We start from the raw sequence: 27,087 nt of genomic DNA, 5'->3' as shown, positions 1-27,087 counted from the left end.
TTCCTAAATTTTGTTACATAATCGTCTTTATGCTTTTTATGAAGGCAGCGTTTGAACAAGTTGGTTGTAGTATTTGGAACCACTTTCGATGCATTTTGGATCTCAACATGAAACAAATATTTAACCTGAGAGAAATCTCTCAATACTTTTCTAAGCGCTTCACCCATCTGGGAAATGCAAACCCAACTGTGTTACTACAAGGCTGATCAGATTTCTTTTAGGATTCTGACTTGCATCACCAACAAGGAAACAAACGTCACCATTGTAAACCCAAATTCCCATCCTTGACCTTTGAGCGTTATCATGAATGGGTAACTAATTTTAAACACATGTGCTATTTTTAGTCCGTTGTTTGGTCACCTGTGGTCTAAAAATAGATCTCATTGAAATGTCTTTTCGCAATTTGTAATGACATCATGGGTACATTTCTCAGAGGCTATTAAAATGCTTGGTTTGTTGTCCATTGACAGAAATGTCATGATTTAAGGAGAAACATTCCTGTCTTGTAGTTTGAGTCAAAGTGAAAGGTGAAGGCCTTTTTGAAATGTGATACGTTTTCTTTAATGTGTAGTGACACTGGTTTTTGTTTTTAAGACACAGGTGCTCACACCTGCATGCCACTGCAATGTGAGTGCAAAGGTATTGACAGCTCCTGAACTTTCTTAACCTTTGACATGTTATAAGCACAAACTTTATTAAGACCCTTTAAAAGCAAATAATACAACTTAACATATGTTTTATTGAACTAGTGGTTTGTTTTGGTTTCAATGCTTGGGTTTTCTAACACCCTGATCTGCATCGTTAGCAATCGTCTCTTTTTTCCAGCATTAAACTCTGATTAGCATTGTGTAGACAAACATAAACAAGCCTTTTTTGGCCTGATGGTCCTGATGTACGTTGCATCCATCTGCTTGATTCGTTCATCAGTTGTCTTTGGCTTATTAAGGTATATTTGGTGAACTGGTAAAATATGAGCAGTTTTAGAGGGAATCTCAAGTATTTGCATATTTCTGCTATTTATTATGGTCTCTAACTCCTACAGTACCGGACGGTCGCTGCATCTGTTTTGCGTTCTTTACAATTGTTGTTTGGTTGTTGGATTGAAAGTATGCTACGATCAATTTGTGGTTTCTTATTTATTTTCTGTATCTTAGTTTTCATATCTTTGAAAGTCGCTGTGTACACTTATAGCCATTCATGCATGTTTATCCTCTATTGACTTCAGTTTGTTTTTGAGATATCTTACTCTAATATAGTTTGAGGAATTTTTATATTAAGAAACAGAGGTTAAAGAGCATAATGACGGCTATTTTTCATTTCATCTGGTGTTCTTTCATAGCATTTCTCAGGATATTGTGCTTGATGTTCTTTCTCCTCTCAGATTGCATCACACTCAGACATCTCTGGGGACTGCAAAGGTGCAACAGTTGGCAGTCATGTAGAGATGAGATCAATGATTACCTCTTCAAAAGAGTGTTTTTTTTAAATAAAGTATTGGGAAAAAATGGAACCATAAACCATTTTCTAGACAATTAAAAGCTTTTCTTTAACAACAAGCTCATATTTTGTATTGTTGGCCAATTTGTAGGAAAAAAGTTTTGCTTATTTTGAAAAGAGAAAAGTCGCTTTAAACCTAGTTCTACCAGATCAAGATTAGCAAATATATAGTGTAGAAATGCAGCCTTAGATGTGCAATTCATTGTGTTTTTGCATGTTTCTCCTGTTGGGCTTGTTCTTGGAGATAAAAAAAAAACCCATCTGGTTATGGTTGAGCAAACAATACAACTTTACATTAGGAGGGTGTTTTATTTAGCTTTAGCCTTTAAACCATTTTTATTCTCTGGATTTGCTTTACAAAAACAACCAAAGGAGCCAATCAGAAGATAATAGTTTAATACTATATTGTTAAAATATGTAGCAAGACATTTTCCCATGTAATAAGTGAAATAATCCACCAGTGGAACCAGAACCTTTTCATCAATATTAAGGAATTATTGGCCTAAAACAAGCTCCTCTGTCTTTCTATAATGTTACCTGTAAGTTAGTTTGATCTTATTTCAAGTGTGTTACGATATTGGCACAAGAAACTAGACCAAAAATAGTTAATAATTTGCGTTTTTGCATTAGCTTTGATTCAAACGTCACTATCCTGAACTCCAAAGCTGCAGAGCAGAACTCGCCCATGCAGTGGATTATTAGTTTTAGTTGCTTATTCAGCTGATTTCAGCCAGATGAAATTTCAAGGCTTTCCGTCAATCATTTCCTGGTTTAATACTGAAGAACAGCGCATGGTCTCACTCCACCCAGCCCACCTGGGAAGTCCCACTGCTGGCTTCACGGCCTATTTAAAGGAGGGATCACAGCACCTGATGTGTAGCAATCGCTGAATTCCTTCAGACCTGTTGCGCCTCTGCAGCTTCGTTTACACACGACAGACCAAGACCAGCAGTGGCGTGAGAATGGAGAGCAGCAAGGCGTGTCTCTTTGCAGCGCTGTGCGTCTTCCTCATTGTTTCCAGCTTCGTCTGCAGCTCAGATTCAGGTGAGTGAGTCGGATCCGTGGAGGCGCCAGAGTGTTTGAGGTGAATATTTACAGAAAATGTGATTCGTTAACCGTTGTTTTTTCTGTTCGCAGCGAGCTGCTGCACGAGATACACCAAAAAGAAGCTGTCCTGCCTTCAGGTGAAGAACTACAGCATTCAGACCATCCACGGCTCCTGTGACCTCTATGCCATCATGTGAGTTTGGACGATGCTATTTAAAAAAATAAAATAAAATAAATTGTTATGTGAGTTTCTGGAGCTGCTAACGGAAAAACGAAGAGTCTTTTTTAAATAATATGCACAATTAAGTGAGTATTGCAATTAATAGATGCATTACAGTTAACATGACAATAACTGTCATGATTGTAGTAATAATTTTCTGCAGAGTGCATGTTTGCATATAGCAAAGTGCTAAACTTTGCTATATGCATCTTAATAACAGTGATCTAAATTTTATTTTTATATATTTCTAATAAAATATTCAGTCAAGACTTTTAAAAATTGGACTGCTTTTCTTAAAATGAAGCAAATTTACACATATGTTTCAATAAAAAAAATAAAATAAATACTCGTTTAATCTTAGTTTATCATGGAGCAGGAAAAACATCCCAGATGATTTTGGGATGATGAAAAGTTTGAACATCCCTGTATTAAACCTGCCATCATCAGTTGCTATCACCAGTTCAAACCCAGTTTATTTATAATAATATGCATAAATTTGCATTACTTAGTAATTTGTTTTAGTGCATGGGGACCAAAACGGTTTCCAGCCCAGGGCCCACATCCATGTAAATCCGGCCCTGGTTAGATAGTAAAAATGGCTTCTTCAGATGTTAATTCCCAATAAAAATAAAATCAATGATGAGAAAAATCTTGTTAATCATCTACCTTAAATGATTGATAATTTGATCAGTTACTCAGAACTTTGCTCTTAGTTGAGTTAAAGTACATTGAGGTAGAGCTACTCTTCGTTTTTGGGAACTCTGCCCCGCTCTGCATTTCAGGAACGACAGCTCATGCATGTTTGCTCTCGTCTTGCAGTTTCCACGTCAACGGGAGGTTCGTGTGCGCCGACCCGGCGAAGCCGTGGACCGGGAGGGCCGTGAAGTGCGTGGAGTGAGTATTTTAAACGTCCCTCTTCTCGTCTCTCGGCTCTCGCGGCCTCTTACTGATCAAATCTGTGTTGCTGTTTGCAGTGAGAGACGGAAGAAGAGCGTAAATGAAGTCATGAAGAAACGGAGAAATGACAACAAAACTCAATAACTTGGAGACAAAATGGCTGGAAAATAAGAGAAAATATGTTTAAGGTTCTCTAAAAGTCTTGTTGAATGGTAACAGGGATTTGATGCTTTTCTGTCACCTTTTTTTTGTACATATATCTTTTCTGTTTTATAAACAGGAACGTGTAGTATTAATAATACCTTTACATTTACAATGGTTGACGTAAATGTGCAGCAGAGAGGCAACTTTTTATTTGCTGTTTATTTAAAATGCATGTAATTTGTGAGATTTTAACATAAAAAATGTTAAATGGTGTTAAAATGTGTCTAATAAAGCTGGAAAAACGTCACTCTGTATATTTGATTTTTTTTGAGAGTTCAAACATTTAATTATGAACATCGTTTTAGGTTTCTACACCTTAAATATTTCTTAAATATCTCAAATTCATACAAGATATAATATCTATAATTATCTATTTTTCCGTATAGAAAAAAAGGAAGCAGAAGTTGTTTTTACCAACATAGGAGGTTTCTTCTGTGCGCCAACAATTAAAGAACATACATATGAACATGTAAAGCAAACATGTCTAAAATGTTTAGCTTAGATGTAGATAACTACTTAAAGATAAATTAAATTAAAAAATTTGATTTAAAAAAAGTTTAATTACTCCTTAACCAAAGAAACCAAACTCGCATTTCAATTTAAAATGTTGCATTTTACAATACAATTTAAATAATCGCTTTTTATTGTTTTTAAATACTGAAACTCTTTATAGGAAAGTTAAAAAAATATATTTTGTTAGTTTTAACTAACTGTGTGAAGTCACTAGTCATACATGCAACTACGATTGGGAAAAAGTCAATATTTTTATACTCACAAACTAGATCCTCACATTTTCATGTAATTTACTCATCTGGCTGAAAAATGTGATCTATAAATAAAAGGTTTTTTCTTCTTTAGAAAGTGCAGATAGTTTAAAATCGCTCATCTATGTTCACTTTCTGTGAGGAAGTGAAAGTTATTTAAAGAGCTTAAGCGTTGGGACTTTTTCATCCAAATCAAAACGAGTGTTCAGGTTTATAGTTTTGCTTTCAGTCTGTGAATAATCTATATTTATAAAAAGCTGCTGCAATTTTGTGTTTCTGCATTGCTGATTTATTTTACTTGAATTTAATAGAAATGTTTAGTTTTTCCCAGATAATTTGTAAACAAATAATCATACAATGCTTTTGCTTTCACAAATAAATTGAAGTTTATTTTCTCATTTTTGTTTTTATTAAAGATTAACAAAAGGCAAAAATAATGCATACATATAATATCTAAAAGGAAAACACAGTTAGAGAAAAAAAGAGAAACAGGATCTGACCAAACACAACTAGAAGTCTGTCAGGTATAGAAACGCAGGTGAGATTTACTGGAAAAATAACTTTTACTGCTATAAAATCATAAAAATAAAAACACAGAACCTTAAAATCAACGGTACAGAAACCAATATTTATCAAATCATGCTAAAGAAAAAGACAGTAAGGTTTCCAGAGCTGTTCTACAATGTCTGAACTTTTAAAAACCTGTTTTTCAACTCATACTGCAATATCTTTTAGTTGATAGAGATGTAAATTAAATCCTCTGTTGTTCACATGTTGCAGAAAATAATCCCAGATCGTCCAGAAGGAAGTCATTATTTGCTCCCTTCCTTCTCATCAGTACGTTTCTGTCACAGTGAGCTGTAATTTCTCCTCATTTGGATCATTTCCGGTCTGCAGAGCCTTCCTCAGGTTTTCCCAGAATACCTCTGGGTGGCCGGCGGCGCGCGGCCAGCTCAGGTAGGTCTGCTTCTTCAGCAGCTTCCTCATTCGGTGGAAAGGAGACAGCAGGTAGGTGGGAATGTCCTCCAAAAACACCAGGATCAGCACATCCTTCTGCTCGTCAAAGAGACGGAAACTGTGGAGGCCAGGAGAAAAGAAAACGGCTTTAGGAAAACAGTGTTGAGTTTAGGGTTGTTAAAATAATCAACATTTTGATATAATTAATACTGGGGCTGTAACGAGTACTCAAATGATTCGATTTAGCGCACTGTGTTCTGGCCGCGTGATTATTTCAACGCTTTTATTTACACCTATGAATTGTTGACAAATGCTAAGTTCTAGCAGCATAATGTCCAATTTTCAAGTTCAGTGCAGAGGGATTTCATTGATGATAATGTCCAGGTTTTTTGCATTTTTCCGGGGACTAATGAGCATTTTTAAAATGTCTGGTCCGATGCCTGGAGTACGGGAGTCTTTCTCTTCCTGGAGCTGCTGCATGGTGGCGGCGCAGAGCGCGGCGGGTGCAGTTATACAGGTGGAGCAGAGCTTCATGCAGATACAGATGGAGCTGCTGCAGCTGTATGGATGAACTGGAAAATAAATTTCCTACCATTTCAGTCGCAACAAATGGGTGGCGGAGCGTACCGTGGTGGTACATGTATTTTTCTGTGTGCGACAAACCAAATTCAGTCATTCACATGGACATAAAAGCTCTAAATCGATGGGCACAGTGAACGTTCGTCTGTTAAATTGACTGAATACATGAACTGTAGTATAGACATATTTTTATAACTGTGTTTATGGGCCTGCTGCTTTATTACTACATTGAATATATTTTCAGATTTTTGCATAATTTTGTTCCGGTTAACTTAAAAAGTCAGCTATTTTTGTTACTGGTACATTTTTTCAGCTACAGAAAAGTAATTGTTTGGGATGCACAAATATGAAAAATTGGGCCGATGTTGATGTTGATGCTGCTGTTATGGCAGTACTTACCAATATTTTATTTTATAAAATGTTTTATTCAATTACTCGAATAATCTTCAGAATAATCGATAGATTACTCAGATACTAAAATAATCATTTACAGCAGCCCTAATTGATACTAAATGAAAACTAAAGTCATTATCTTTGGACCTATCGAGGAACGATCCAAGTCATGGGGTAGTGCTGGACTCAGACCCGAACCTTTATTGTCACATGAAGACAGTTCAAAATCAGCCTTCTGGCATCCGAAGAACATTTCCAGCATATAAAGGTGGTAAAAACTATTAGACAGCTGTGTTTTCTTTTGCTTACCTGGCCGTCTGGACCTCCCTGGAGCACCACTCGCTCCTGAGATATCTGCGGCTGATCACACAGATCGTCTTCCTGCTGCTATAGATGGCATCTGTGATGTTGTCTATGATGGGCTTCCCTGCAGAGGAGAACAACAAACCGCAGAGGTTCAGCTAATATACAACAGCGACACCCTCTGGAGAACTAGAGACATTACAACGCTCACTGGTTAAAACTATTTCTGGGAATTTATACCAAACCGTGAATAATAGGTTGCTTAAACTGTTGTCAGTGATGTTGTGACAATTGTTGGAGTCTGACATGAGCGAGCTGAGGCTCATAGAGCTGCACCACCGGAAGGTGGAGCTGTGGTAAAAAGAAATGACGAACTGGACCGACAGCTTGAAGCTTTAGGTGCAGAAACAGCAGCTCTGGGATCATGTTGAGAAAATAAAACCAAACCAAATCCAAAGATGCCTCTTTCAGACACAAGGAAACAAAGGTCTTTCTTGAGCTGCAAAATATTTTAGCTTTGGAGACATCATGCATGCGAGTCTGAAAACAGGATTTGAAACAACTATATTTGTAATATTATTTTTAAGAAATATTTGTAAGAATATTTAGGTGATGAAGATGAGATTGCTATACATGTGACTGAAATACACAATGAGTTGGTGACGCTCTTTACACCAAAACGGTGCCTCCTCTGATGTGAGCACGAGTAAAAACAGTTTTAACATAAAGTGAAGGTACAGAGACCCTTGCATAAGAACTTATAATTCCCCAGTCATTCATTAACTTTTACAATTTGTGTTTATTCTAAGTGGTTAATTTTTCTTGTCTTCAGAGTTGTGGTCTTCAGTTTCAAATTTTCTAATTTGCCGTTTCCTGTTTTGTTTTTGGTCAACCTGGACTTTCTCTTCTGAGTTTGCTTTACTTCCTGTTTTCGTCCCTCTAATATTGGCTTGTCTTGAGCTTTGTGATTGTACCGTTGTGTATCTTGGGGTCTCTCTACTCTGCACTCTGATCTTCTCACTTGTCTCTTGTTATTTCTCTCTCTGCTGTTGTGTCTTGTTATTTCTTCATGCTCCTGCTTTCCAGTCTCTGTTTTTCAACTTGCTTCATGATCTTGTTGTATTCTAGATCTTTGACTTTGTTTTTGTAAGTTTCTGTTTGAGTTATTTAATTTTTCACACATATCAAACCTCCCACCTCCCCTGATTTGCCATTGGTACAAAAGATTGTGTACAGTGGGAAACATTTAAAACAGTAACCTATGATCTTAGGAATGGACATCCCAGTGAAATTAGACATTCAGCCCCAGAATGTGGGAAATCTGTGGTCTTTATGTCAAAGTATTCCTCAGACAGAGGTGTTGCTAGCTGTCCAACAGCCAAAGTTTGGACTAAACTGAAGATAATGGCTACAAGTTACTAAAATAATCACATCAACCATGTTAAAAAGCAAATATGTGATTTTGATGTTCCCAAACCAGACACTTTCTCACCAGGAATGCTCCTGTAAGTTCTGGACATGAGCTCGTCTTTGTCCCAAAAATGCAAATCCAGCTCTTCAAAGCCTCCCCAGCAACCCGTACTTTTGCAAGACCCTCCACAGTACTTACTATGGGGGATACATTCATTCATAAGCTTTCTCCAGATCCAGAAAATTCAGGTGGACTCCACCTAACTCCCATGACACTTCAGCAACTCTTCAAGTCTAAAGACCTTTTCTACCATTGGAAGGAAAATTCTAGTGCTCCCGCCTGAATCTGAGAGTCTACAGATGGTTTAACTTTTCTATAACATAATGGTACACAAGGGAAAAAATACCGTTTGTGTGTCAAGTTAAGTGAAGATCCAGTTTGAAGATATTTGGTACACATAGAGACCAATGGTGGGTATGTAAATGGCAACCATGTTAACAAGAAGATCAAACAGTATGTGAATTTTACCGCATGCAAAGGACACCTCATGGACACTCCAGGCCACCATACCAGCAATTAGCAGAAGGTCTCAGTTTTGGTTTTGAATCAGGTTTTGTGTTCAAGTAGCCCAATTACTCAACATGTGGATCATAAAGTATTGTCAAATATGAACCCAGTGAGTACACAAGTAAATCCTCAAATGTAAAATGCTTAGCATGACAACAATATTTAGTACAATTGCACGAGGTGTGCCTTATGTTCAAAAACTGATAGATTCTAGCATCCAACCTCTTTAACATCTACTCTTCCTTTGTCCTGAGCAACTCAACCAGACAAACATTGAGTTTCATGCAAATGTAAAGACTTTTCAGTATGATGTAGGAAAGGTCTTACCTGGTTCAAAGTCTCGATGGTGCAGACACAGCCTCCAGCCCTGCTCTCCTTCCAGTTTGGGTAACAGTTCACCAATCACCCAAGGCTCATCACTGGAGTTGTAGGAGATAAAGGCGTCGTACTGATGAGGAGCTTGCTTATTTTTGTACTTTGAGTCAAAGAGCCAAGCCCAGAATAGGTAGTAGGCAATGTAAAGTTGGGACCTCATGAAATGGTAGCTGAAAGACATAACCATGACAAAGAGAACCATGCATGTTGTGGACACAAAGCAGATGAAACCCTTATCCTGTAAGCAGGACGTGAAGTCGAAACCCAAGAGCTTTTTGCCTTTGAAGTCATCTGGATAGTTGCAAGAGTAGTTATACGCATCATTAACCTGTGTTTGTGTATTTGCTATGGTCCAGTTAAGGAACCAGGCATTGTCACAGTCACAGGAGAAACTGATATATGTAAAGTCAACACACAGGAGCGATGGGAGCGACTTGATTACGTCTTCAGTGATGACTGAGTATTGGTTGTGTCTTCCCTCCAGGAACTCCAGCTTGGTCAGACTGGCATCTATGAAGAAATCTAACGACTGAAGACCTGTTCGGTGTATGTAGAGGTTTTTAAGGTTTTGAATTGGGGCAAACAGTTCTGAAGACAGAGTCCTCAAATCATTTGACCCAAGATCAAGAGTTTCTAGCTTTGGGGTGTATTTAAATGTGTCTTTATCAATGTAGATAATATGAATTCTTTTGGCATAGAAACTGAGCAAGTTGTTTAAACCTTGCAGGAAATTTGCAGGCAGACAGGACTTTCCAGAAGAGTGCTGACCAATAATAGACAACTCCTCCAAACGGGACAGATTAGAAAATGGTGGATATGTCAGAGGGTGACTGTCAGAATATTTAATGTGATTAGAAGATAGATCCAATCTTCTTAGATTAATCAGAGCATTGAAAACACCTGACTTTAAGGCCTCTCTTTTGATACTGTTTGTCTGCAAGCAGACATCAGTGAGATTTGTCAGTCCAACAAAACTGTCTTTATAAAAGTCCTTTATTTGATTTTGATGTAACGATAAGTTAAGGAGAGACCGCAAGCTCCTAAATTCCTTTGGTAAAAATTTAGTAAGTTTATTTCCATTCAAATACAGACGTTTAAGGTTTGGAAGATTATTTTCAAAAGATCCATTTAAATGTGCTATCTGGTTGGATTGTAATCTGAGAACTTGCAATCGTAGCAAATCCTTGAAGGCACATTTGTTCAGAGCTGGGATTGAGTTATTCTTCATGCTTAGTTCCTTCAGCATCGTCTTATTGGAGAAATCTTGACATGTGATTGAGCGGATCGCGTTGCTGTCTAGATCAAGCTCAGAAAGATTTTGTAGATTCCTTGTTGCGTTTGGAACAGATGAAAGTTTATTTCTACTCAGACCCAAAATCCTTAAACCTTTTAGAGCTGTGAAGGCATTTTCTTGGATAATTTCTATAGAATTATCTGCTAAATCTAACTCAGTCAGATGGACACATGATTTGAACAAATCTGAATGGATCATCTTGAGCTTATTGCGTCGAAAATGCAATTTAGACATTGTTGGGATGGAGCAGGAAATGTTGATGAGTTGACTTTGGTTTCGTTTCATGCTGTTCATCCGCAGAAAGATGAGCGATGAGTTTACAGCTTTAAATAATTCTTTCATATCATCAAGAGACATAATCAGCCCAGTGATGTCAAGACTGGACACTGTGCTCAAGAAAGTGTGGTTTTTCAGATTCCACCTCATTGGTTTGTTTCCGTTAGGATTGCCGATCTTCAGACAGGTGAGATTTTGGAAGATGTCAGCAGTGATCCTAAAGTCTTCCAAAGGATTAAAAGTCAAATCAAGTCTGCAAAGATTGAGTGAGTTGTTGGTAAGTTCCCATGAATGAAAGGCTTTTAAACTATTTCCTTTAAGCACCAACTCTTGTAGCTGTGGCATATGCTGCAGTATGAGTTGAACATCTGTGGTCTGTTTCAGTTTGTTGTGTGAAATATCCAAAACTTTTAATTTCCTCAAAGACTGGAAAGATGTGGATGACACAATTTTTATCTGGTTATGATTAATTCGTAACTCAGTGAGGTTGCTCAACCCATCAAAAGCTCTTTCCTCTAGTTTAATAACTTTATTGTTGTTAAGATTTAACTTTTGGAGGGAAGTCAGAGAGGCAAAAGCAGCGCTTTCGATATGTAAAATCTTATTGCGATTCAGTTCCAAGTACACTAGAAGAGGTAAGGGTGTGAAATCTGAAGATCGTATCTTTGTCAACCTGTTTACAGAAAGGTCAAAGCCGGTAACGGTCGGAGGAATATCCTGAGGAATAGCAGTCAGTCGCCTCTGCACACATACAGCTATAGTCTTGCTCAGGCTGCAGCTCTTCAGTGAAAATCCACTGGCAGGAACAGCAGAACAGATCAGAAACATCAAGAGGAAAATCACGTTGCCTTTGGAACATCTTGAATGTCTTTTTGCTCTAGCTACATCCTCTGGTCCCATTTTGTAATCTTCATCAAATTCTGTTTTGTAAACAGCCTCTGGATGAGTTTATCTGCATCCCTGAAAAGTCAGTAACCAGACGAGTGTATAAAATACAAATGTTTGCAACATATTTAGAAGCTTTTTGCATTAAAATATAAATTTTCAGACACTTACTTTTGCTTTTAAGAAATGCTCACATATCGGCGATCTTCACAAAACGATGTGCTGAAAAAGTCTGTAGTTGAGTTAGTGTGAGACAATCTAGCTAAGTCTAGAAACAGATCATCTTTCTGCGAATCACAGAGGAAATGGAAATTGCCCTCAACAGTAGAAGAAGAGTTATTTTGGTTGTTGCTCATTTAAGGTCTGCTGCCCTGTCAATGTTAGTGTTTTTGTGAAACATGTATTTTAGAAACTGTTGCATGTCTGTTTCCTGTTCCTTTTATATTAGGCAAAGATGGACAGAGTAACAAAATAATGCCCTCAAGTAAAAATACTTAAATTTTTCTTACTCAAGTAAAAGTAATGACTGTAGTAAGAGTTAAAAAAGTTTATCAGCTGTTACGAAGACTTCCAAGTAGTTGGACATTTATATTTATGCTTTTATTTTAAAGTGGATGAAAGCCGTTTGTGCAGCAGTTTCATTTCCTCATATTCTATTTTTCCCCCAGTAACATGAGTTCAAACTGTAAACATACAGAGAACAAGATACAAATATGAATAAAATATCTAAGGGCATTAGAGAAAAAGTAATTAATGTCAAAATTAAATTGGTGCTCAAGGGTTGTGATCTTTCAACAGCAGATATAATCTAAATTACTAGCATTTAAACCTGATTTTGTGAAGATAATAAAATCTGGAAATTAGTTTTTTGTTGCAGATGTTTGGTAATTTATGGTAAACAGTAAAACAGTTCTATATCAGTAGGGTCACTTTTTCCATTTCAAACAGAACAGCATTTATTGCTGCAGTATTATTACTATTTTTACAACAACTTAACAACAATCGACTGTACTTTGTATCTCTCTGCTGGAGAGACGAACAGAGAAATTTAATTTATGTTGCACCAGTAGGAACGAGGTTTTTCCGTTTTGTGACTGTTGAGTTTGTAATAAGTGCGTTGAGGTCTGGCTGATGGGAGCGGTAAAAATAAAAATAGAGAAGTTATTTGATGTTCTGCAGTTTGAGGTATAAAAAACAAGGCTATGTTGTGGCGAGCGCGACAGCTTCTTCATGAACCAAACCAACAGCCCACTAACCTACCAGCTCACCAGAAAAGTTCCCAGTAGTCCCATATAAAACTGTCTGCCTTTATTAAGAGAACATTTTAAAAAACAAACTAAAACCCAATTTGTTCCTCCAAGCTTTTATATACTGACTTCATTTTGTTTGTTTTGTGCAACTTATGTGTGACTTTCTGTAAAAGCTGCTTTATGACTAACCTTTATTCACTTCCTCTTGTGTCTTATCTAAAACCTGGCACATCTTCTGTGGCTGTGTGGTTTCTGATATGTAAAATACATCCTGCACTTTGCAGAACTTACTGGCCTCCCACTTCATCGCACTTCTGCAGGGTTATAAAGAGAAGAACTTGTTGTTTTACCAACATGTTTGGCTTGAAGAATGAAAAATGTGGGGTGGTTAATCGTCTTTTCAAAAATATACATTGAATTAAAAAAAAGTCTCTAGAAAATTTGAGAGCAAAAACTCAAATTTATTTATTTTGAGATTATTATTAAACATTTTCTAGAAATTTCTGAGTTTAAAAAGTCAAAATTTTGTGACAGAGATTGATCTCAAATTAGAAAAACTTGTAAATTTGACCTTTGAAACTCAGATTTTCACAGTTTTCTCGTAAATTTTACATTTTTATATTTTCAATTACATTTTTAACATATACCTGTAATTGCACAGTTTTATTTTTACTTACCACACATAGTCTAATTTTAATGCACAAATACAAATGCACATTTTATACATTTTGTTGAATTATTTTATGTAGAAATGTTGCCCTTCCTGTAGAGTATATTATTATTTCTGCTTTTCTACATTTTTTGTATTATTTTAATCTTTTTGTGAACCTACATGTCTCAATTGCCTGCCGCTTTGCTAGTGTAACACCTGAATTTCCCCGCTGGGTGAATAATTATTAATGAGACATTGCTTTGTTTTGACAGAACAAACTTTTTTGGAACTATTTCGAAACAATAACCATATTTCTATAAAAGTAAATAAAAAATGTATATATAGAGCAACACTATCAAAAAGTATAAAGCCAGTAATGAATTAAATGGGAAAAACATCAAATTAGAGCGTTATATAGCACAACTATTAAATACACACAGATTAAAAGTATAATAATAACACAAAATTGATAGAAAATATGTTTAGATATTTCTCAGCTAAATGACATATCTGTTCTCCAGTCGTAAAGATATTTCCTTCTCATTCCTGTGTCAAACTGAGGAAGTTTTCCTCATTTGCATTGTTTCCGGTCTGCAGAGCCTTCCTCAGGTTTTCCCAGAATACCTCTGGGTGGCCGGCGGCGCGCGGCCAGCTCAGGTAGGTCTGCTTCTTCAGCAGCTGCCTCATTCGGTGGAAAGGAGACAGCAGGTAGGTGGGAATGTCCTCCAAAAACACCAGGATCAGCACATCCTTCTGCTCGTCAAAGAGACGGAAACTGTGGAGGCCAGGAGAAAAGAAAACGGCTCTAGGACAAGAATTACCTGAAAGTTTATGACAGATTGAAGTATGGGGACGCAATGATAGCTTAGATTAAATTAGTAAATATAGAAGGTTCTATATCAGTTGGGTCACTCTTGTTATTTTAAAAATCTCTATAAGCAAAAAAGAAAAAAAAGAGGCAAATACCAAAAAGGGAAAAAAGGATACACGTCTAAGAAGTTATTAAAGGTATTAATACATAAAGTATTATGTATTTTCCAGGAATATAGAGACATTTTATAGCAGTTACCTTCAGTTGTTATAAATATGCTATATTTATCAAATATGACTTAAAAATAAATTTGACGTTGTAATTTAATGCCTTGAAATTGGGCCTCTGTCTCTTTAAGAAGCTCCTGCTCTTTCTGAAACTTCACCTTCAGGAAGTCATCACAACATGGCTCCACTTTTAGGGCCCAATGAGTTATTTTTATAGCAAACGTTTAACTATTCAAAATAAAAAAAATTCTAAATGTCAAACATTTTGGACTTTTAAAACTTTCAAAACTTTAACATTTTCATGTTTTTCTAAGAACATTTCTGAGACTAATCTCAAAATTTTTACGTTTTTTTTTCATTGCCAAACTTCAACTTTTCAAACTCAGAAACTTATTAGTTTTTCTGAAAAATTTCAGCAATTAATCAAAAAATTTATCAGATTTTGGCAGAAATGTACTTTTTTTTTCTATTGAGTGGCCCTAATATGCCGTGTTATGTTGAGAACAATGTTTTCTCATTAACTACATTTTATTCAAATATTTCTGATCAGAATTCATTCATAAAATGCATCATGTATTATGTTCATGCAAGTTGAAACAAGAATGTTAGTTGAAGTTAAAATAAGTTATTTTAATGTGAGTGAAAATACAGAAACGTTATTGATCTCTTAACAGTTAAATATTTCTCAGCTAGATGACATGTTTGTTCTCCACTCGTAAAAATATTTCCTTCTCATTCCTGTGTCAAACTGAGGAAGTTCTTATTTAACAGTTTTCATTTTTTTGCATAATGTGAAATAACTTGGCATCAACTACAGTGTTAAGATATAAAAATTAAAGATCAATGAGCTATCAAAACTGAAAAAACAACAATGCCGACTGTCTCTTGATAAATCAACTTCACGAACTTTAATTTCTGAGTTAAAACCAGAGCAATTTTTAGTTGACTTTACTTCCTTTTTCAAGCTGGGCCACCTAGTTAATTAATAAACACAGCACAGGTTGTTGTAAATATTGTGGAGAGATGGAAACAATACAGCATGTATTTTTAGAATGCAATAAGTATGTAAGGGAGAGAGAGATGTTGGTTAATGAGATGAATAATTGTAAATTAGATTTAGAAGAAATATTTCAGAAATCATCAGGAGATATAATATTTGAGAGTGTTTTTAGATTTCTAAGAAGGACGGGTATTATGGGGAGGGTATAAGCGTGTGGTCCATACTCCGACCTGGAAGGTGGCGGTAATGCACCTAAAAGTTGTTTGCCAACCGCCATAAAAAAAAAAACAAGAAGAAGAAGAAGAAGAAGAAGAAGAAGACGCTGGGCCGCCTCCTACTGTGTACCTGGCTGTCTGGACCTCTCTGGAGCACCACTCGCTCTCCAGGTATCTTCTGCTGATGACGCAGATGGTCTTCCTGCTTCCGTAGATGGCGTCCGTGATGTTTTGTGTGATCGGCTTTCCTAGAAATGAGTGCGTACAGAAACAGTCGGTTCATTTTTTTTTTTGGATGGTTTCCATGCAGTGGAGCAATGACAAACCAAAGTTGTCATTTTATTTTATAACTTTTAATGAGGAAAGACAAGGCGCCGATGGATGGCGTCACCAATCATATGAAGAAGGGACGCGCCTAACCGTTAGTAACCATGGAGACAGTACCGCACCGTCATGTAGCCTAGCATGTATTATGGAAAAAAACTGGTTAACATCTCTTTTTTTAAGGCCGCTTCGATGTAAGAAGAAAGATTATTTATGACATAGTGATATAAATCGTGTGGTGTGAATTCAGGTAAAGTCGGAAATTGGATCAACACGTCAGGAGGAGGGAGGTTCGGGTCGGTTTCTAAGCTAGCTACCGCCGTCTGTGAGTCCCAACCAGGCGTGTTACGTTCACAGACAAATTAGCTCGACTCAAACAAGTAGAAGCCACGAATAAACTGACAAAAACAACTTTGGAAAACAATTTCAGTTGCTCTGTTCAATACTCTCATTTCTCACGTCCAACTTTGAATGATTCAGGGAAGTAGTTGTAAATAATTTACATTTGCATAATTCTTTTAAATTTTTTCTTGCTTCCTTCCAAAAACTGGATGATAAAATTTTTCAGTCTGGTGTTTTGGTCTCAACTAGTTCCTTTTTGAAGGATTATTTTGTTTATAGAGACTCCATAATCCATTTTTTTTGTTTGTTTTTTTAAATTTTGAATTAAATATCCAAATGTCTTCCAGTTCCAGAGTCGAATGTTTCTAAGAATTTAAAGTTTATTGGTCTTTGAGAATAGCTTCTTGCATTATTAGGCATTATATTACTAGAAAATGTTTTTCAAAACAACAATATTATTGTTTATTGCAATAACATCTGGGACAATTCATCATCCAGCAAAATTTTGTATGACAGGTGACAGTTTGACAAATATGTAAAAACAAAAAAACCATAAAGTTACACACTGGAGCTTCTGTTTTATAGTAGCAACTTTTGCAAGAAATTCATTGCATGGGGGTCCGATGAAGATGAATCCCCATGAAGATGAGGGTCCATCTTCATTGGATCTCCAAGCAAGGTGGATGGGTGTCCAATGAATTACCATTTTTTCTACATAAATGCTAATACCATTTATGTATAAAAGGTCTTACCTGGTTCAAAGTCTCGATGGTGCAGACACAATTTCCAGCCCTGCTCTCCTTCCAGTTTGGGTAACAGTTCACCAATCACCCAAGACTCATCGTGGTAGTTATAGGAGATAAAAGCATCGTACTGATGAGGAACTTGCTTATTTTTATACTTTGAGTCATAAAGCCAGCCCAAGAAGAGGTAATAGGCGTAGTACAGCTGCCACCTCATGAAGTGGTAAATGAAGGATCCAGCCATGACAAAGAGGATCACAGATGTGGTTGAAACAAAGCAATTGAAGTTGATATCCTGTGAGCAAGATTTTAAGTCATTTTTTAAATCCAAAAGCCTTTTGGCTTTGAAGTCATTTGGATAGTTGCAAGAATAGTTATATGCGTCATTAACCTGCGTCCGTTTGCTGAAAATTGTCCAGTTGACGAACCAGGCATTGTCACAGTCACAGTAGAAAGTATTATATTTAAAATCCAAATACTGAAGAGATGGGAGCGATTTGATTATGTCTTTAGTCACGACTGAGTATTGGTTGTGTCTTCCCTGCAGAAACTCCAGCTTGTTCAGGTTGGCATCTGCAAGGAAATCTAGTGAGTGAACAGCAATCCTGGAGATGTAGAGGCTTTTAAGGTTTTGAATTGGGGCAAACAGCTCTGGCGTCAGGTTCTCCAAGTCATTTGAGCTCAAATCAAGTTTTTCCAGATTAGGTGTGTTCACAAATGTGTCTTTGCCGAGATTGATTAGCTGGGTGTTCCTAGCATTAAAGCTTAAAAGACGGCTTAGTCCTTGGAGGAAGTTGGAAGGTAGGCTAGACTTTCCCCTGTAGTGCTGGCCATGAAGAGACAACTCTTCCAACTGGTGAAGATCAGAAAATGGTGTAATATTAAAATATTTGATGTGATTATCGTTTAAATACAATCGTTTTAGGTTACAGAGACCCTTGAAGGGACTTGTTTGTAAGGTACCAGTTGTAATACCATTTAACTGGAGCTGAATGTCAGTGAGGTTCAACAGTCCAACAAAGCAACCTTTCTCAAGGGTCTTTATTTGATTTTGATGTAGAGACAAACGCAAAAGAGACTTTAATCCTTCAAATTCACCCTCTCTAATAGCAGTGAGTTTATTTCCATTCAATTGCAGCCTTTCCAGTTTTGGCAATGAGGTTTTAAAAGCCCCTTGCAAATCAGTAATTTGACTGGATTGCAATTTGAGAATTTGGAGTTGTACCAAGCCCTTGAAAGCACATTCAGTCAACGTAGAGATTGAGTTGTTCTGCAGACTTAGTTCCTTCAGTCTTGTCTGATTGGAGAAATCTTGACAGGTCAGAGCGGTGATCATGTTGCTGCTGAGATCAAGTTGGGAGAGATTTTGCAGAGTTCGTATTGCGGTAGGAACCGATAAAAGTTTGTTCTTACTCAGTTTCAAAATAGTTAAATTTCTCATAGGTGTGAAGGCGTTCTCATCGATAATTTTAATGTGATTCTCTGATAAATCTAATTCTACTACATTGACACACGGCTTAAAGTAATACGAAGAGACTGTTATGAGTTTGTTGCTTCGAAACTGCAATTTGGACACAGTTGGGATGGAGCAAGAGAGGTTGATCAGTTGCGTCCTATTGCGTTTTATATCGTTCAGCGCTAGCGATGTTAGCGAGGAGTTCACCGTTTTAAGTAATGCTTCCATGTTTTCAGGAGATGTATGAAGCCCGCTGACATCAAGACTGGACACCTGTCTGAGGAAAGTTTTGTTTTTCACGTCCCATTTCATTGGTATGACGCTGAACTTGTCACCGATGATGAGGGAGGTCAGATTCGGGAAGATGTTGGCAGTGACCCTGAAGTCTCTTATGGGATTACGGGACAAATCCAAAGTCTGGAGATCCAGCGAGCGGTTGGTAAGTTTCCATGATTGAAAGGTTCTTAAAACATTTGTTCTTATCACTAACTCCTGCAGTTGTGGCATGTGCTGCAAAATCAGATGAAGGTTTGACATCGTTTCCAGTTTGTTCTGAGAAATATCCAAAAGTTTTAACCTGGTCAAGCACTGAAAAGCGGTGGGTGACAATGCTGTGATCTTGTTAGTGTTAAGTCTTAACTCAGTGAGGTTGCCCAACCCATCAAAAGCCAACTCTCCTAGCTTAACGAGCTTGTTGTTGTTCAGAGTCAACTTCCGAAGGGAGGTCAAGTTGGCAAAAGCACCGCTGTCTATCTTTGAAATGTGGTTTTCATGAAGGTTTAAATCTTCCAGAACCATTAGATTTTTGAAATTTGAACGTTGTATTCTTGAGATTTGGTTTTTAGACAAATCAAAACCTGTCACAGTTGGGGGAATGTCTTGAGGAACAAATTTGAGTTGGCTGTTTGTACATTTGGCTACATTCTGGCTGACCCTGCAACTCTTCAGGGAAAATCCGGTGGCCAGAGGAACTAAACAGATCATGTAAATCAGGAGAAAAGCAACGCTATGATCAGAACACTTAGATCCTGCATTTGGTTTGGTTTTGCTTTCCTCCAATCCCATTTTTAAACAGATGTTCGTAAACCTAAAAAGTCAGAAAAGTAAATAAGTGTACACAGGTAAAATCATTTAGATTTTTCTTATGGAGCACCATAAGATTCAATCCTGGGGTCCCTCTTATTTATTACCCATATGCTCCCTGTTGCTCAGATTATAACAAGTATACGTTATGATCACTACATAGATCACCATACACAGCTTTACATTAAAATGTCAGCAGGTGATTATAAACCCATCCAAGTGTTTAAACTGAAATAGGAATGATCTAGATTCAACACACAATTATTTCAATTATTACAGCTAAAAACTCTTGGTCAGGTCTGAAATCTGGGTGTAGTGATGGCCCTAAACCTTCAGAGCAACATAAAGACAGTTACAAAGTTGGCCTTCTAACACCTGAAGACATAATGTCCCAAAAAGGTCTAGAGAAACTCATCAATGCATTTGTCTTTAGACGACAGTGTCTGCCTAAAACAATCTATCTATTCTCATAAAAACTCAGAAAGTTTTAGATTAATATCAGAAATTTTCTCTAAAAAGTCTTGAAAATTACAGTTTCAGAAGTAAATTAATTATGACTTTTGAAATTCAGAAAAAGTCAAACTTTTTCTAGAAAAAAACTTTTAGATTAATCTCAGAAATGAAAAATCTAGGAAATTCATGAGTTTGAAAAGCCAAAAAATTGCTAGATTTTCTTTTTTTTTAGATGAATCTTAGACATAATCTAGAAAAAACAAGGACATTTCTGAGTCATGAAAGTCTAAAATATACAAAATACTTAGTATTTTTTAAAATGATCTCAGATTTTTTTTGAGATAAATATGTACATTTATGATTTTTGAAAGTTTAACATTTTTGACTTTTGCTGTTTTAGACATTTGTTTATACTTTTTAAAATGTTCTAAGTATCAAAAGCCATACATTTTCAACTTTTGAAATTCAGAAACATTTCCATGTTTTTTGCTCAATTATTTCTGAGATTAATCTAAAAATTTCTGAGTATTTTCTAGCAAATATTCTACTTTTCTAGAAAATTTCTGAGATCTTTTGGCTGAAATTGACTCCTCCTTTTTTTAGTTACAATGGCCCTTATCACAGCTGAGTGATTTGGTGGCAACAATAATTTTATACTGGATGTGATTGTCTTTGAATTAAATTGTAGAGAGAAGCTCAGATTAAAAAGTGGAACATTCTGAAATAATTAATCTATTTCAGTAATTGTCTTGTGTTTCATTGTACTCATGTCTATCCTTTTGTGTTAACTTTGGGTTATATTTGGGTAAATTACTTTGAAGCTATATTGAATTTTTCTTCAACACAAATATGTCATTTTAACAGAGATGTGTAGTTTTATGTCCATTTTACCAACATTGCGGAATAAAAACCCAGCAGAATCAAGTGATATCCGCATTTTTAACTTATTACATTTAGACAAATCAAAATTGAACACAATCTTAATTCAAATAGTTTCCTGATGCTTACCGTGAATCACTGAAGTTCATGTAATTATGAGCTTTTCTCTGTTGGAGGTAAAATATAAAACTTTTCGACAAAAAGCGGAGTATTTGTTTGTTGTTTGACGAGCAGACGAGTGATATCTTCTTGATGTCAGAGGCTTGTTCTATCAACATTTATGTTTCTGTTCCTTTTCTTCCTTATGAGTCAAACTGGAAGTCCTGTTAGAGGAAATGTCCTGTTGAAATCCAAGCAAAAAGCATCACTTTCACTTCTCCATTGTTCTGACAATCAACCATAAAATTTTAATTTCAGAAATATTTTTGAGCGTTGTCATTTGCTAAGATTAACTTTTAAAAAATCAGCTGTTTGTTCATTTTCAAAAGTATTTTTTGGTAAAACAAATTTAAAAAAAGGATAAAATATCTGATATGCACTGTATATTTTTCTGTTTTTTTTTTAGGTTTTTCTATTTATTTTTGCAGAATGTATGTTTTTCTGTTTTCTTTTTGAATGTTTTTGTTAACAGTTACCGTATAGTGTTTTGTTTTCTTTTATTTCTGCTTTTTTTGGTGCTTCAATGTCATAATACAAGAAGTTGTTTAGATCTGCTTTGCCTCTTTGCAGCCACATATATATATAACCAAATAATCTCCTAATAACCACAAATCATGATAATCTATTGGTGTAGTTTGAGTTATAATTATGGAGCTCATCAAACTGTCAAACCAATAAAACCAGTTGCTTCCTTATTTTACGTATTGTAGGAATAAGCACTTCCCTAATGTGGCAGAAGTGGATTGAAACTTGAGCCGTTTCAAAGGAACAACTTCTGGGGCGTGAGAAGCTTTTTTCACAGTTGTTGCAATGTTAAACCAGGACTGGCACGATAACATAATGGCTACTAATTCAATAAGCTAACAGCAAAAATAAAATAAAAAAGCAAAAAAATTTGGGATAACATGATTAATTTTGAGGAAATGCCATAATCTTTATATGCTTAGATCTAATTTTGAATAAAATAGTGTTTGCATGTGGAAAGTACAGCTTAATATGTTTGTAAAAGGTACTACAAACATTAGCTGTTTCCTTTGACCATTTTATTTATAATTTGACATTATGATAATAACTAATAATAACTAGTTTTTAGATTAAAACCGGTTTTAGCGCTAGGATCAGGTGGGTTTTTGGTCGTATTTAAATTGGTTTATGTCATGAGATTGCAACGAAAACACATTCTTCGCATCACACGAGTCACGTGGTCATCAAGGATGTTGCCTCTGGTGCAACCAACGAAGAAGAAAACAAGGAAGTAGTTGGAGGATTGTGGCGCTGTACGTTTTTTGACGGCATGATTTATTGTGAACAAGCTTATTCACGTGTGATTTTAAGTAGTTTCTTATTTTATGGAAAACCCGCAGTGGTAAAATGGTGGGGGTTTTTTAGGTTAGCGGAACATTGACAGAGTTTTTGCGCGTGTTTGTAATGGAAACGCAGCTAATGTCTACTTCAATGTAACCAGACTTCAACGACGGGTTGTGAAGGTTGTCACCTTTTAGCAGGACAACAACCCTGAACATTTTTAGTTCCTCCAGGATTTTGCGATTGTTTTTATCTTTTGCAATCAGAGTCACAGATTTTGTGTTGCTATTATAGAAATATTTTCTATAATTTTTGCTATATTTTTGCTTAAGTGTGATGGCAAATGTCCCATTTTGTTACTCAGCATATTGATCACGGACTATGTTGACATTAACTGAGGCAGCAGCATAGTTGAAGTAATAAGCGCTGCCACTTACAGGTGGGAGTTGGCATCTCTTAAACTCAGGGCCGGTCCAAACATTTTTGGGGCTCTACATAGATTTTTATTGGGGCCTCCATACCATATAATGTAATTATTATTTATTTTAAATACGGAAGTTGATTTTAAACAAAAGAAAAACAGTTGGATTTTGAAATGTAAAGTGTGCCATTTTATTTTGTTTATTTGAAAGAAACATCAACTTATAAAAACGAAATTTTACAGTAAAATAGGTTAACAAGTTTTATCTTAGATTTTCCCAACAGTGGCAGGAGTCAGGAGCAAGAAGACATTAATATATTATTTGTGTAATAACTATTAACAATAACAGAAGTAAAGTTTTTTATGTGTAATAGCATTTAGTTTATATTATTCAATGTTATGTTAGGTAAATATATATCTTTTATTATGCTAGCGTGGTTCTTTTGGGCAAAAAGGAGCATTTTAACTCATGTATAGCTTGGGCCGGCACTGCTTAAAATGAATGTTTTTAACCATTTTTGGAGAACATTTGCCAAAGAAAAGAAAAAACCCTCACAAATATGCCTTAGCATTAAAAAAATATGAGAATCTGTTGATTTTGTGTGAATTTCCACGATTGCGGACTCACAAAAAACTGGGGGAAATGAATATTTATGTATTAGAATAGCCAACTACAAATCCATTTCTAAATTCAGTCAAGAAATTATTGTGATAAAACTCGACAATTGATGTTCAGATACTCTCCACTAAATCTGGGAGAGTTTTTTTTAAAAAATATGTTAGCAAAAATAAGTCTAGATGTACAAAGGAAGTGAAAGTATTGACTCGGTTAGTCTGCCACATAAAGTCCCAGTGAAATATACTGGATTTTATGGCTGTAATGTGCAAAGATCCTCTGGGTTTGCTGCAGAAATCTGCCTTCATTGTTGTCATTTATACGTGTTACCAGCAGAGGTCGCTATTTAAACAGAAAACTGTCATTTTTTCTCACAGAAGACAGAATATCTTTACCATAGATCTATAGCTTATTGATTAAACACTTAGGTACATAAAAAACATCTGACTGTAATTGTGGTAGTATTGTTTAAAAAAATAGCTTCAATTAATCTGATAATTTACATAATTCAAGTTATTTAAATTATAATCCTGTCATCTCATGATTCTGGTATTTTATTATCTAAATTTTGATGTTTTTCTGCAGTTTTCACGAGATGAAACATCTACCTTTACAGCAGCTCATATTTACTTGTAATAGTTCCTGTGTTCTTAAAGAAAAGTGGAGTGAAATTAAATTAAAAACAGTGTTGGTAGGACTGTTTATCTGCCAAAGGAAGAAGAAAAAAAAGCAGGTAAAAAATGTTAGGAGCTGTGAATGTATTGTTTTTAAAATCTTCCTTGTTTGATCCTGCGTAAACCTTCCAAACAAACTATTATTGATTTAAAGAAAGTGTAGCTTTTCAATGGCGGCGCCTTGGTGGCTTTTTCAGACTGTCGCTATGGCAACAAAACCTTCTGTCGCTCCTTCTCGTCAAACAGAAATGTTCATCGTCTCAACGCTCTGCTGTTTATATGAACCGTGAACAAGCTGCCCTGAGACTGCTCTGCCTCTGATCTATAACAAAAACATCACAGGGAAAAAAAAGAAGCAAAAATGGAGGCAGAAGACAACAAAGATGGCAGATTTTAGCCTTTGTTTTCCTTATTTCATTAATCTGATCCAATCGGTTTCAAATCAACATTACGGCGCTGTTAAAGATTTCTTTAACACTGAAATATTTCACACGATCAAAGGAATTTTAATATCACCCAAAGATAATTACAAAATCCAATTTCTAAGTGGTAATTATATTTATTAAGGGAAGAGGAAAGGGATTCGAACCAATTGAACCACCAACGAGCTCATCAAAAATACCTGGATAATTAAACACTAACCAGAAATTATTTTAAAATAAAGATAAAAACCTTTATTCTGGTTATATCTGATTATTTATTTTCTAGGGGGGCCCACCCAGGGAACCATTTGAGTCAGGACCACCCCTGTTTAATCGCACTCTGGATTGAGATTTGTTTTAAATATAGAAGGATAGACGCACATTTTAGTCTGTAGATGTAGAAAGCTGGACATGCAAAATTAGAATTAGATTATTTTTGCTTTTTGTCACTCTGAAATATTTCATAAAATGAAAATTCAATTAAATATAAGCTGAAGGTAATTTGAGTAACTATAAAATAAATTTTAAATGCTAATTAAAAGAAAAAAAATCTATTCAAAACAACTTTAAAAATGTAGCCTGTACAATTATTTTACTTATCAAACCACCACCATACTTGTACCAACTTCCTGGGTAATTAAACATAAATGCTGATAAAAAGTGAAGGAACCTTTTATTTTGGTAATCATTTGACTATTTTCTTCTTTTTTTAAATAGAAGAAGAAATACATTTCAGTCTGTAGATGTGCAAAGCTGGTAGAGCGATGACTTAAAAAAAACATGCATGCCACACTTTCCAGATTTCACCAGCCAGAAAATCATGCATTTTTCACAATTACTTCCACTTTTTTCACATTAAACTCAGAAAACAATTGGGGTTTAGTTGTTGGAACATAAAGACTGTAACTTCCAGATCCATTTACGTCGCTGACGGCTGCAGAGAGGGATGAGTTGCGTTGCTCAGGTGCGACATTGCACCTGATTTATCTGTCCAGATTTGGGAAAAGAAGACATCAGCTGGAGGCTGAAGGCTCATTAGGTTTCATCACAGCAGCTGAAGCCTCCAATCATGAATATCTCTGAGAATCAGCTCCATCTCCATCATCCCTACACGATTCTGCCGTTCCTGTGGGAAATACACCGACACGTGCGCGCGCGCAGCCACCCACGAGGCGCGTGCGTGGATTAATCATATCTGAGGAGGGAGAGAGAGATGTTGAGTCCGGTGTGACTTATCTATCCTACACTCGGCGCTGCTGCTGCTTCTGCGCACACCTACACGCACTCTGTAGCTGTCACACACACACTCAGCGGGACTGACGCACCGTGGGCAAGAGAGGGAGAAAGAGAGAGAGAAAAAAGAGAGAGGGAGAGAGAAAGGAGTCAGACAGGCTCCGGCAGAGGGATGTACCGGACCCTGCTGTATCAAACGGGACCGAATCGCAGAGCGCGGACTGGACCGGGACCAGCGTTGCCAGTTTGAAGAAGTAAGGAGTCACCTGGCTGCCGAAGGAGGAAGAGAGCTGGAGGGGCTCAAGGGAGGAAGAGGAGGAGGAGAAGGTGGAGGTGTGTCCGCCTGACTGGGCTCTGCTTTTGGGGGTAGCGACACAACGGAGAGTCCACGCAAAGTTTCCTCGATGGCGCTGGTGATGGAGCCGGTGAGCAAATGGAGCACGAACCAGGTGGTGGACTGGATGAAAGGTGAGCCGTCATGTAACCACCAACTCACCTGGAAACACGCAGAAACTCCCCGCGTTATAAACATGCAGGGGATCAGGGGAGTAGATGGGTGTATGTTGCGTGGGAGGTGTGTTCGCGGGAGAGTGTCCATGTCTCATCCTAGCACCTGATGATCAGTGGGTGATGATGCAGCCTGCTGTGAGAGGGACAGCAGGAGAGACAGACAAACTTCTCTGCTGCCAACAGGGGCGAGCATTAGAGATTTCAGGGCCTGGGGGACAAAGAGGCCACCAAAACCTGAAATGGACCATATGAGTATTTTTCAGTAAAATTAAAAATGTGATGAACTGAAAAGTGTTTATTTTTTGCCAACTACAAATTTATCTTTTATTTTAATTTAATTGTAAACATCCAGCAACTTTATTGTCAGTGTTTTTTATTTTTTATTAATGTGAGAATTTTAGCCAGTGCAGCAAAAAAGATGAAATGCTAGCAAAACAAAATGGTTCATATTTGTGCAGTGGAAGGAAAGTGACTTGTAGTTTAAATATTTTACAAATAAAAGTTTTTTAAAAAGTTTATTGTTTAAAACTTTTTATTTATTTATTGTTTTACGAAGTACCTCAGATAAGTTAGACAGGTACAGTGGTTTATTTGAACAATGTAGGTAGAAGTAAAAGGAATAAATTTCCACAAAAAAAGAAGA

The 27,087-nt window shown here is 36.4% G+C and overlaps 4 protein-coding genes across 6 annotated transcripts in view; 2 read left to right on the top strand and 2 right to left on the bottom strand.

The window, feature by feature from the left end:
- Positions 1–2,361: 2,361 nt before the first annotated feature.
- LOC102219780 (C-C motif chemokine 20-like) lies at positions 2,362–4,110 on the top strand. The gene is made up of 4 exons (XM_005812551.2): positions 2,362–2,541; positions 2,635–2,737; positions 3,584–3,658; positions 3,739–4,110. The coding sequence occupies exons 1-4, from the start codon at positions 2,460–2,462 to the stop codon at positions 3,803–3,805; spliced, it is 327 nt and encodes a 108-aa protein (XP_005812608.1). The 5' UTR covers positions 2,362–2,459; the 3' UTR covers positions 3,806–4,110.
- A 921-nt stretch (positions 4,111–5,031) lies between these two features.
- Positions 5,032–13,335, bottom strand: LOC102222731 (toll-like receptor 13). The gene is made up of 4 exons (XM_023326110.1): positions 11,841–13,335; positions 9,167–11,744; positions 6,868–6,985; positions 5,032–5,704 (listed from the first exon to the last, which is right to left on the bottom strand). Exons 2-4 carry the CDS (start codon positions 11,682–11,684, stop codon positions 5,464–5,466), a joined length of 2,877 nt encoding a protein of 958 aa, XP_023181878.1. The 5' UTR covers positions 11,685–11,744; positions 11,841–13,335; the 3' UTR covers positions 5,032–5,463.
- Positions 13,336–13,394: 59 nt separating this feature from the next.
- Positions 13,395–26,643, bottom strand: LOC111606201 (toll-like receptor 13). 2 transcript variants are annotated; one of them, XM_023326109.1, is made up of 4 exons: positions 26,431–26,643; positions 17,243–19,660; positions 15,955–16,072; positions 13,395–14,346 (listed from the first exon to the last, which is right to left on the bottom strand). In XM_023326109.1, the coding sequence occupies exons 1-4, from the start codon at positions 26,537–26,539 to the stop codon at positions 14,112–14,114; spliced, it is 2,880 nt and encodes a 959-aa protein (XP_023181877.1). In that variant the 5' UTR covers positions 26,540–26,643; the 3' UTR covers positions 13,395–14,111. The 2 variants fall into 2 exon arrangements, with proteins under 2 accessions (XP_023181877.1, XP_023181876.1); XM_023326108.1 differs by lacking the exon at positions 26,431–26,643 and adding an exon at positions 21,234–21,367 and having other exon boundaries at positions 13,398–14,346; positions 17,243–19,776.
- The window catches only part of cnksr2 (connector enhancer of kinase suppressor of Ras 2), a 63,185-nt gene continuing 61,915 nt past the window's right edge, over positions 25,818–27,087 (top strand). Inside the window, exon 1 of one of the 2 annotated variants that reach the window (XM_005812556.2) lies at positions 25,818–26,402. In XM_005812556.2, coding sequence (XP_005812613.1) covers positions 26,339–26,402 — 64 coding nt within the window. In that variant the 5' untranslated portion in view covers positions 25,818–26,338. The remainder of the gene's footprint in view (positions 26,403–27,087) is intronic. The other variant, XM_005812555.2, reaches the window with a different exon arrangement.

Source organism: Xiphophorus maculatus, chromosome 21 (assembly GCF_002775205.1).
Source record: "Xiphophorus maculatus strain JP 163 A chromosome 21, X_maculatus-5.0-male, whole genome shotgun sequence".
Classification (NCBI taxonomy): domain Eukaryota; kingdom Metazoa; phylum Chordata; class Actinopteri; order Cyprinodontiformes; family Poeciliidae; genus Xiphophorus; species Xiphophorus maculatus.
Note: the sequence above shows the minus strand (reverse complement) of the source record. Positions and strands in the feature narration are given on the sequence as shown.

Excerpts from the sequence above, each read along its gene's own strand:
- LOC102219780 (XM_005812551.2), top strand. The coding sequence starts at position 2,460 with ATGGAGAGCAGCAAGGCGTGTCTCTTTGCAGCGCTGTGCGTCTTCCTC. Across the intron at positions 2,738-3,583 it reads TGTGACCTCTATGCCATCAT|TTTCCACGTCAACGGGAGGT; the intron begins GTGAGTTTGGAC and ends CTCGTCTTGCAG. Across the intron at positions 3,659-3,738 it reads AGGGCCGTGAAGTGCGTGGA|TGAGAGACGGAAGAAGAGCG; the intron begins GTGAGTATTTTA and ends TGCTGTTTGCAG.
- LOC102222731 (XM_023326110.1), bottom strand. The coding sequence starts at position 11,684 with ATGGGACCAGAGGATGTAGCTAGAGCAAAAAGACATTCAAGATGTTCC. Across the intron at positions 6,986-9,166 it reads CCATCGAGACTTTGAACCAG|GGAAGCCCATCATAGACAAC; the intron begins GTAAGACCTTTC and ends TCTCCTCTGCAG. Across the intron at positions 5,705-6,867 it reads AGGGAGGTCCAGACGGCCAG|TTTCCGTCTCTTTGACGAGC; the intron begins GTAAGCAAAAGA and ends TGGCCTCCACAG.
- LOC111606201 (XM_023326108.1), bottom strand. The coding sequence starts at position 21,253 with ATGAACTTCAGTGATTCACG. Across the intron at positions 19,777-21,233 it reads ATGAACTTCAGTGATTCACG|GTTTACGAACATCTGTTTAA; the intron begins GTAAGCATCAGG and ends CTGACTTTTTAG. Across the intron at positions 16,073-17,242 it reads CCATCGAGACTTTGAACCAG|GAAAGCCGATCACACAAAAC; the intron begins GTAAGACCTTTT and ends ACTCATTTCTAG.